At 40.0% G+C, this 10113-nt stretch overlaps 1 protein-coding gene across 1 annotated transcript in view; it reads right to left on the reverse strand.

Annotated features, from left to right (window-relative positions):
* LOC139746209 (luciferin sulfotransferase-like) overlaps positions 1–9883 on the reverse strand; it is a 38298-nt gene extending 28415 nt beyond the window's left edge. The window contains exons 1-3 of the mRNA XM_071657167.1: positions 9771–9883; positions 4469–4746; positions 2460–2556 (exon numbers count right to left, since the gene is read on the reverse strand). Coding sequence (XP_071513268.1) covers positions 2460–2556; positions 4469–4733 — 362 coding nt within the window. The 5' untranslated portion in view covers positions 4734–4746; positions 9771–9883. The remainder of the gene's footprint in view (positions 1–2459; positions 2557–4468; positions 4747–9770) is intronic.
* Positions 9884–10113: the final 230 nt, after the last annotated feature.

The raw sequence follows: 10113 nt of genomic DNA on the forward strand, positions 1-10113 counted from the left end.
AAGAACAGAGGACTGAGCCTTAGAGGAAATATCCTCAATTGGCCCCCTTCTCTGTTCCTTCTTTTGGAAAATTAAAAAAACAGGAGGGGAGGATTTCCAGCCCCCGCTCCCTCACCTTTCAGTTGCCTTTTATGACAAGCACAGAATACATGGGAAGTATTCTTTCTTCCCTATCCCCAGGATAATGTGTTTAATGATACAGTGGCAGATATAGGGTGTTTTGGTCGAGGTGGTGTGCAAAGTGAGAGGGTTAGGGAAAATGATTTGGTAAACAGAGAACAGGTAGTAAAAGCTTTGTGGAAGATGAATGCCGGCAAGGCAGCGGGTTTGGATGGTATTGCAGTGGAATTCATTAAAACGGGGTGACTGTATTGATGACTGGTTGGTAAGATTATTTAATGTATGTATGACTCATATGGTGAGGTGCCTGAGGACTGGCACAATGCTTCCATAGTGCCATTGTACAAAGGCAAAGGGGACAAAGGTGAGTGCTCAAATTACAGAGGTATAAGTTTGTTGAGTATTCCTGGGAAATTATATGGGAGGGTATTGATTGAGAGGGTGAAGGCATGTACAGAGCATCAGATTGGGGAAGAGCAGTGTGGTTTCAGAAGTGGTAGAGGACGTGTGGATCAGGTGTTTGCTTGAAGAATGTATGTGAGAAATACTTAGAAAACCAAATGGATTTGTATGGACCATTTATGGATCTGGAGATGGCATATGATAGAGTTGATAGAGATGCTCTGTGGAAAGTATTAAGAATACATGGTGTGGGAGGCAAGTTGTTAGAAGCAGTGAAAAGTTTTTATTGTGGATGTAAGGCATGTGTACGAGTAGGAAGAGAGGAAAGTAATTGGTTCTCAGTGAATGTCAGTTTGCGGCAGGAGTGCGTGGTCTCCATGGTTGTTTAATGTGTTTATGGATGGGGTTGTTAGGGAGGTGAATGCAAGAGTTTTGGAGAAAGGGGCAAGTATGCAGTCTGCTGTGGATGAGAGGGCTTGGGAAAGTGAGTCATTGTTGTTCGCTGATGATATGGCGCTGGTGGCTGATTCAGGTGAGAAACTGCAGAAGCTGGTGACTGAGTTTGGTAAAGTGTGTGAAAGAAGAAAGCTGAGAGTAAATGTGAATAAGAGCAAGGTTATTAGGTACAGTGGGGTTGAGGGACAAATCAATTGGGAGGTAAATGTGAATGGAGAAAAACTGAAGGAAGTGAAGTGTTTTAGATATCTGGGAGTGGATTTGGCAGCCGATGGAACCATGGAAGCGGAAGTGAGTCTTACAGTGGGGGAGGGGGTGAAAGTTCTGGGAGCATTGAAAAATGTGTGGAAGTCGAGAACATTATCTCGGAAAGCAAAAATGGCTATGTTTGAAGGAATAGTGGTTCCAACAATGTTATATAGTTGCGAGGCATGGGCTATAGATAGAGTTGTGTGGAGGAGGGTGGATGTGTTGGAAATGAGATGTTTGAGGACAATATGTGGTGTGAGTAGGTTTGATCAAGTAAGTAATGAAAGGGTAAGAGAGATGTGTGGTAATAAAAAGTGTGGTTGAGAGAGCAAAGGAGGGTGTTTTCAAATGGTTTGGTCACATGGAGAGAATGAGAGAGGAAAGATTGACAAAGAGGATATATATGTCAGAAGTGGAGGGAACGAGAAGTGGGAGACTAAACTGAAGGTGGAAAGATGGAGTGAAAAAGATTTTGAGTGATTGAGGCCTGAACATGCCTTCATATGCCTTCTCCAGATCCATAAATGCTACATACATATCTATCTGTTTCTCTAAGTATTTCTCACACTCTTCAAAGCAAACCTCAGATCCACACATCCTCTACAACTTCTGAAACCACACTGCTCCTCCCCAATCTGATGATCTGTACATGCCTTCACCCTCTCAATCAATACCTTCCCATACAATTTTCCAGGTATACTAAACAAACATATGCCTCTGTAGTTTGAACATTCACCTTTATCCCCTTTGCCTTTGTACAATGGCACTATACATGCATTCTGCCAATCCTCAGGCACTTCACTGTGATCCATACTTACAATGAATAACCTTACCAACCAATCAACAACACATTCACCCCTTTCTTAATAAATTCAACTGCAATACCATCCACTCCTGTCGCCTTGCTGGAATTAATCATCTGCATGGCTTTCATCAGCTGTTCTCTCTCTACTAAATCACCCTCCATGACTCTCTCACTTCCCACACCACCCCAACCAAAACACCCTACATCTGCCACCCTATCATTAAAGTTAACAACCCTTCAAAATACTCACTCCATCTCTTCCTTGTTCATGAACATCTAAACTGTTGAATTACAATTCAACACACATATCTCTGTTTTTCCAGAGAATTCCCATAAGTTCCCAAAGTTCAAATTTTGTGCAACATCTTACAGGATATAAGCTGATAAACAACTATACTGAAACCATTAAGGCAAAATGTATACTTACTCAATAAAGGGAAATCTAGTATCAAGCTTGACCTTAGCACCCTCAAAATCTAGATCATGTATTAAGAGCCACACCAGCTCTTGTGTCCAAGTGGTACCTGCGAAGAAGGGTTGATCCCAAAATTATCATGAAATACAACAACCAATCAATAATTAGAGTTTCTGCCTCCTTTAAGATAACATAATGACCATTTCTATGCCGTAGACTCTACTAGGTGATATCATCATAACCATTATCATTACTATCACTATTATAAACATTATCATTAATATCATTATCATAACTATTATCATTATTATTATTATCAATCCTTAGGATTATGGATTACTTCCTGCATGTTGTACAAGATCAAAAAAGGGGCAAGAATGGGGATCTTGAATGATGAATGCAGGTGGACGACAAAAGGGATTATTGCATTAAGTAATAACTAATAACCATGCAAAGGAGAAAACTTTGGATGTAAATGTTCTGAGAGGGAGGTGAAAGGTGAAAGTGAGTGAGCTTTAAAACGAGGTTAGTGAAGAGAGATACCAAGAGAGATTACGTGAAGAATAGCAAAAGGTGTGGATACAAAAAAAAAAATAGAAGAAAGGGTGAGGACTGGAAAATATAGTGAAGCACTACTTATATGTGTGAGTGAAGTGTGTGGTGCACAGACGGTGTAAGGTGGGCATTTGAGAAAAGGTGGTTTGGTTATAAGTGAAAAGGAAGACAGGTATATGGGTGATATCTGCAAGGTTCAAAGAGTACAAGAGATTGACAGATGTACAAAAAGAAAGTAGGAAGTAAAGAGGAAGGTGTAGAGGCTAATAAAATGGGGACAAATGGGAGATGGACTGAAAGCATTACCAAACTTTTAATAGAATATGAAAATGTTTTGGAAGAAGGTGAAGAGCATGAGAAGAGCAAAAAAGAGAACAAAAGGGAACATTACTGAGAGGAACAGATAGGAAAGCAATAAAAAAAAAAGAAGAAGAGACGGAGCATTTTGAAGAACTGTTGCACGTTTTAGATGAATGAACTGTAGATGTGGAAGTATGTGGAATGAGAGTGTTGGGTTGAATGGTTTGTTGAAAAACAGGTGATAAAAACCTTGTGTGGCAAAGCAGCTTGAGTGTATGGGAATGCTGGTGAATTTCTCATGAAAGAGGCGAGAGTGTTGCTGACTGGTTTATCAGTATTCTCAACATGCATTGCTCAGGATAAAGTGCTTAAGGACTGGCAGAATACTTGAACAGTGACATTTTATAAAGGTATGGGGGGATAAAGTGAATGTTTGAGCTTGAGGTATAAGTCTGTTGAGTATACCTGGTGTGATCTGGGAGTCTGGTGACTAGGAGGGTGATGATATGCAGAACGCATTAGATGGGGTAGGAACAATGTGGCTTCTGGGGTGTTAAAGGACTTGTGGACTAACTGTTTGCTTTGAAGAATTTGTGTCAGAAATACTCAGAAAAAGAAAGGGATTTACATTTATATGACATTTTTGGATTTGGAGAAAGCAAGATACAGTTTAGTGGTTTGTGGAAGGTGTTACAAACAGATGGTGTGGCAGGAAAGCTACTAGAAGCAGTGAGGAGTTTGTAGTGAGAGAATGAAACATATGCAAATAACATGGGGCAGGGAAACTGGTTCCTCATGAAGCTGGGTCTACATCTAGGGTGTGATGTCATCATGTTGTTTAATCAGTTTTTAGATAGAGAGAGGTAGGTCTGCTGTCTGTAAATGTTTGCAGATGACATGGGTCTGGTGGCAGACTTGAGTGAGAAACAGCAGAAACTGGTGTCTTAATTTGAGGGACCATCTGAGATGAGGATGTTGAAAGTTAGTGTGAATAAAAGGTGAATTACGAGGTTTAGTAGGGGAAAGAAATTTCAAGAAATGCGGGCCAACAAGTCTCAAACTCTTTTCTTGTAATGTACAAATGGGTATTAACAAAAAAAAAAAAAAAGGATAAATGTGACTGTGTTGCAGTCATTAGTTCCAAGTATTTATCTATCAAAACTTACCACACTTTGGGTAACTAACAACAAAGACATCTGTATCTCTCAGGCTAAAGTTGTAGTAATGATGAGCATAGTTTCGGTAGATGCCCTGGAAGAAATACCCTGCTGGCTGCACTCTTACTGCTCCTGATAGGTAGCCTTGGAAATCTGTTTTTATTTGCTCATTCTCTTCTTCTGGCAAGGTCTCTATTTTGTACGGAAAGTCAGTTGCCATAATGATACCAGAGAGAGATGAAGTTACAGAATGACGAAAAATGAAACCACACATCAGAAGGCTCCAGCTGTGGAAGAAAGATCAAATTAGGACAGGCAGAAGTAGGGTAAGCATTGCACACTATTTACAAATACAAGGATTAAAAACTTGTTTAAAGCAAAAAACTGTCCTAGTATCCCATTACTTCCCTAAATACATCCACCCTAAAGCTGTTCACCTGAAAACCCACCCCTAACTTCCAAATATGTCCTTATTTTCTATACCCATATCTTTCTTGCCTTCTACCATGGTTTTCAAGGTAAAGTTAATTTTATCCTAAGACTGTCTAAACTATCATTATTCTGTTGTACCTTCCATGACAATCAAGTATAATAAAGTATAATAAAGGTTTGTTGAATGTGTTTGATGATAGAATGGCAGATATAGGGTGTTTTGGTTGAGGTGGAGTGCAAAGTGAGAGGGTTAGGGAAAATGATTTGGTAAACAAAGAGGCAGTAAAAGCTTTGCGGAAGATGAAAGCCGGCAAGGCAGCAGGTTTGGATGGTATTGCAGTGGAATTTATCAAAAAATGGGGTGAATGTATTCCTGACTGGTTGGTAAGATTATCTAATGTATGTATGACTCATGGTGAGGTGCCTGAGGATTGGCGGAATGCTTGCAAAGTGCCACTGTACAAAGGAAAAGGGGATAAAAGTGAGTGCTCAAATTACTGAGGTATAAGTTTGTTGAGTACTCCTGGGAAATCATATGGGAGGGTATTGATTGAGAGAGTGAAGGCATGTACAGAGCATCAGATTGGGGAAGAGCAGTGTGGTTTCAACAGTGGTAAAGGATGTGTGGATCAGGTTTTTGCTTTGAAGAATGTATGTGAGAAATACTTAGAAAAGCAAATGGATTTGTATGTAGCATTTATGGATCTGGAGAAGGCATATGATAGAGTTGATAGAGATGCTCTGTGGAAAGTATTAAGAATAAATGGTGTGGGAGGCAAGTTGTTAGAAGGAGTGAAAAGTTTTTATCGAGGATGTAAGGCATGTGTACGAGTAGGAAGAGAGGAAAGTGATTGGTTCTCAGTGAATGTTGGTTTGCGGCAGACGTGCGTGATGTCTCCATGGTTGTTTAATTTGTTTATGGATGGTGTTGTTAGGGAGGTGAATGCAAGAGTTTTAGAAAGAGGGGCAAGTAAACAGTCTGTTGTGGATGAGAGAGCTTGGGAAAAGAGTCAGTTGTTGTTCGCCGATGATACATGGCTGGCGACTGATTCGGGTAAGAAACTGCAGAAGCTGGTGACTGAGTTTGGTAAAGTGTGTGAAAGAAGAAAGCTGAGAGTAAATATGAATAAAAGCAAGGTTATTAGGTACAGTAGGGTTGAGGGAATATCAATTGGGAGATAAGTTTGAATGGAGAAAAACTGGAGGAAGTGAAGTGTTTTAGATATCTGGGAGTGGATTTGGCAGCGGATGGAACCATGGAAGCGGAAGTGAATCATAGGGTGGGGAGGGGGCAAAAGTTTTGGAGCATTGAAAAATGTGTGGAAGTTGAGAACGTTATCTTGGAAAGCAAAAAAGGGTATGTTTGAGGGAATAGTGGTTCCAACAATGTTATATGGTTGCGAGGCATGGGCTATAGATAGAGTTGTGCGGAGGGTGGATGTGTTGGAAATTAAATGTTTGAGGACAATATGTGGTGAGGTGGTTTGACTGAGTAAGTAATGAAAGGGTTAGAGAGATGTGTGGTAATTAAAAGAGTGTGGTTGAGAGAGCAGAAGAGGGTGTTTTGAAATGGTTTGGTCACATGGAGAGAATGAGAGAGGAAAGATTGAAATAGAGGACATATGTGTCGAGGTGGAGGGAACGAGGAGAAGTGGGAGACCAAATCGGAGGTGGAAAGATGGAGTGAAAAAGATTTTGAGCAATTGGGACCTGAACATGCAGGAGAATGAAAGGCATGCAAGGAATAGAGTGAATTAGAACGATGTGGTATACCGGGGTCGACGTGCTGTCAATGGATTGAACCAGGCATTTGATTCTTGTCCCGTTCTTATAGCATAATTATGTTGCTTAAGTCTAACAGAAAGATCCTTACCAGTCTGCCCAACATAAAACTTATCACAATTTCTACATGGCACTTTATAGATGCACCCAGGAGAATTTTTTGGTGAATTCCTGATTAAGATATTCTTTAAAGTATTACTGTTCCTGAAGGCAACATTTACATTAAAGGATTTAAGCAGCATGGGAAGTAAAGTAAAATTATCATTAAAAGGGAGAACTATACGATTCTTGGTGTCAATGGGAGGGTTGGGCCCAATTCTATAAAATGGACTCATAGGAATATATATATATATATATATATATATATATATATATATATATATATATATATATATATATATATATATATATATATATAAAGACTGGGGTGTACTAAAGTGGTTGGACACATGGAGAGAATGGGTGAGGAAAGGTTGACAAACAGGATACATGTGTCACGAAAGGAGGGACCAAGGATACGCGGGAGCCCAAACTTCTGATGGAAGGATGGAGTGAAAAAATGTTGAGCGATGGGGCCTGAACATGTAAGAGGGTGAAAGGTGTGCTTGAGATAGAGTGAAATGAAACTACGTGGTGTGAGAGTGAAATGAAACTACGTGGTGTGCTAGGGTTGACGTGCTATCAATGGACTGAACCAGGGAATGTGAAGCATCCGAGGTAAACTATGGAAAAGGTCTGTGGAGCCTGGATATGAATAGGGAGCTGTGGCTTCATTACATGACACATGACAACAAAAGAACGGATGAGAGCAGATGTAGCCTTTCTTCGTCTGTTCCAGGCGCTACTTCGCTAACGCGGGGAACGGCGATCAAGAGAGAGAGAGAGAGAGAGAGAGAGAGAGAGAGAGAGAGAGAGAGAGAGAGAGAGAGAGAGAGAGAGAGATTAAAGAGAGAAGACACACAAAAAAGACTTCTCACTCCAAAGGAGTCCATATATAACACGTTTCAGTTACGATAACTGCCCTTACACAGATAACCTAACGTTGTCATGAACAATCAATTGTTACCTGCACTTCCCGTATATTGCCCTCCTGTAAATAACCTCATCATAAATCATCAGGCCTTATCTTACCTTCCCATGGACTATCCAGTCAATACCCCTACCCCTATCACAGACCAACAGCTCTTCCCGTTATATGACCTTCCCACTTACTCCCACGGATAACCTTGTCATAGCCTATCAAGCGTACCGTTATTTGGCTCTCTTGCGCAATGTTTGTCATTGGGGCGATATCAAATGCAGTAAATCGCAATAGTGCGACTTACTCGGGTCGCCGCAGATAAACTGGTTTAATTACATGACAAGGTTATTTAAATAAGGTACGTAGATGGCGTACTCATTACAGAAGGCTTTTAGTGTTGTATTACACTAAAAAAAAAAAAAAAGAAAAAAAGGACCATGTTCCTCGTTCAGTTTAAGTCTTCAGTACTTAGGAAAAAAAGGAAAAATATCTTTAATAACGTATAAACTTACGGCTACACCTATCACCTTGATAATGTTCAGATGTTGGGGACTTTGACCTGACGCTTACCGATCATGCTGAAGCTTCGCCAAGCGATCAAAACCACCCGTGTGCCTTAGAGTCTTCTTCTTAGTCCCTTATTGTACAAAGTTTATTGTAATGTTCTCTGAATTTGTCCTAAAGGCCATCACCTACAGTGATGACAAAACCATAAACTTTATCTTCGAGAGATCATATGACGCCATGTCTGGCAAGCCATCAACTAAACCCTACTTTTAACTGCACTGTGATTCTGAGCCATCAACTAAAACCTACTTTTAACTGCACTGTGCTTCTGTCTTATTTCTAGTATCCTAAGAATATATAATGCACAACAGTGCACTGAAGACTTAACGTGTGTCAATTTCACCCGTGGATATTAACAAATACATATAGATCATGCGCATCACTGTGGCACTGCGATATCCTTTGATGAAATTCTACTGAATGGAAAATTCTACCTTACCTGGCCCATAACTTGGGAACTCAATCCTCGGCCCATGGTATATCCCTAAAGTAACACATATGGCTAGAGCTGGCGCAAGGGAAGTTCCTACTTAATGTCGCATTACGATCCATCCTCGTGACCTGTCTAACCCTTACACACGCAAGATAACCAACACCTCTATATACTTCATCATACCACTTTACGCTCATTCTGTCTTCAACACTTTCCTTAGGTTCCTTCCTCCTACATTTTCTCTTGAGTACTCTTTAACTGCATACACAATTCGTAATCCCACACCTGATATCGCGCAAAAGCACATTTTCACCATGACATCTTCCCCTTACAAAGCTTGTCAAAACCATAATCAGAGGAACAACAAGTGTGGCTTGTATCATTAGTACATCAATCATTTCTATTAACGTCTGCTGTATGAACAGTCCGATATATTAAAGATTAACATGTTAAAAGAATAAGGACGCATTTCACCTTGGTTATCTTGTCTTCTGTTTTAACTAGGTTGATGTAATTATTGACATAGGCAGCTGTCATTATTGATAAATGCTTTAAGTATGTGCTGTCATTAATGATTACAAGCTGCAACTAGGAGGCTGTCATTAATGACTACAAGCCGCATCTGAGCTGGTGTCATTAATGATCAATACAATACCATTCTGTACAAGAAATCGTACACTGGGTAATAATTCTTGAACGATTATAAAGCGTCTAATGCCAACCTAATATTACTATGTAGACTATCAGTGTGTTTGCCCTCTGAACCACTATAAAAGTTCGACTGTGGTGATTAATGAATACGAAACTTATCCGACCAAGAATTCTTAAATTGAATAATCACCCGTCAAAATACTTTCGAATCAACTGTCAATGCTACGACGGAGACCATGAGTGCGTTTGATACACTACAAAGTTGAATCGGGAAGCATGTGAGATTATGAACTTAAGACTGAGTGGGTGTCACTGATACCTTTTCTCCGCATTAATTCCCACAAAAAAAGGACTACAGAAGTCGACACTGCCAGAAAATAAAAATATATATGCACATATAAAGTATTTAGCGGACACATACTTACCTAGGTCACAGTAGAGACAAACGACCCAACGGTCAACCTTGACTGATTCATAAATAAGATACTGTGAAGCCAGTTGCCAATTACCCATCCTCGTTGCCATTAGCGGACCATCATTGTCATTCTTACCAAAGTTTGTTCAATGATAACTCTAATGTCAAACAAGCCAGTTTAAGATTTTAATGTACTCCTTAAAGCTGTTTAATGAGATGTCTTCAGAGAAAGGGAGAAGAAAATGTGGAAAAATCATGGATGAACCTTTCTATACGTCATTGCTACCTCTTCCTAGAAGAACTCTGAAATCGCACGAAAACAATCTGAAAATGATGCCAATCGACCCGTGAAT

Source organism: Panulirus ornatus, chromosome 64, assembly GCF_036320965.1.
Source record: "Panulirus ornatus isolate Po-2019 chromosome 64, ASM3632096v1, whole genome shotgun sequence".
Taxonomy (NCBI): Eukaryota; Metazoa; Arthropoda; class Malacostraca; order Decapoda; family Palinuridae; genus Panulirus; species Panulirus ornatus.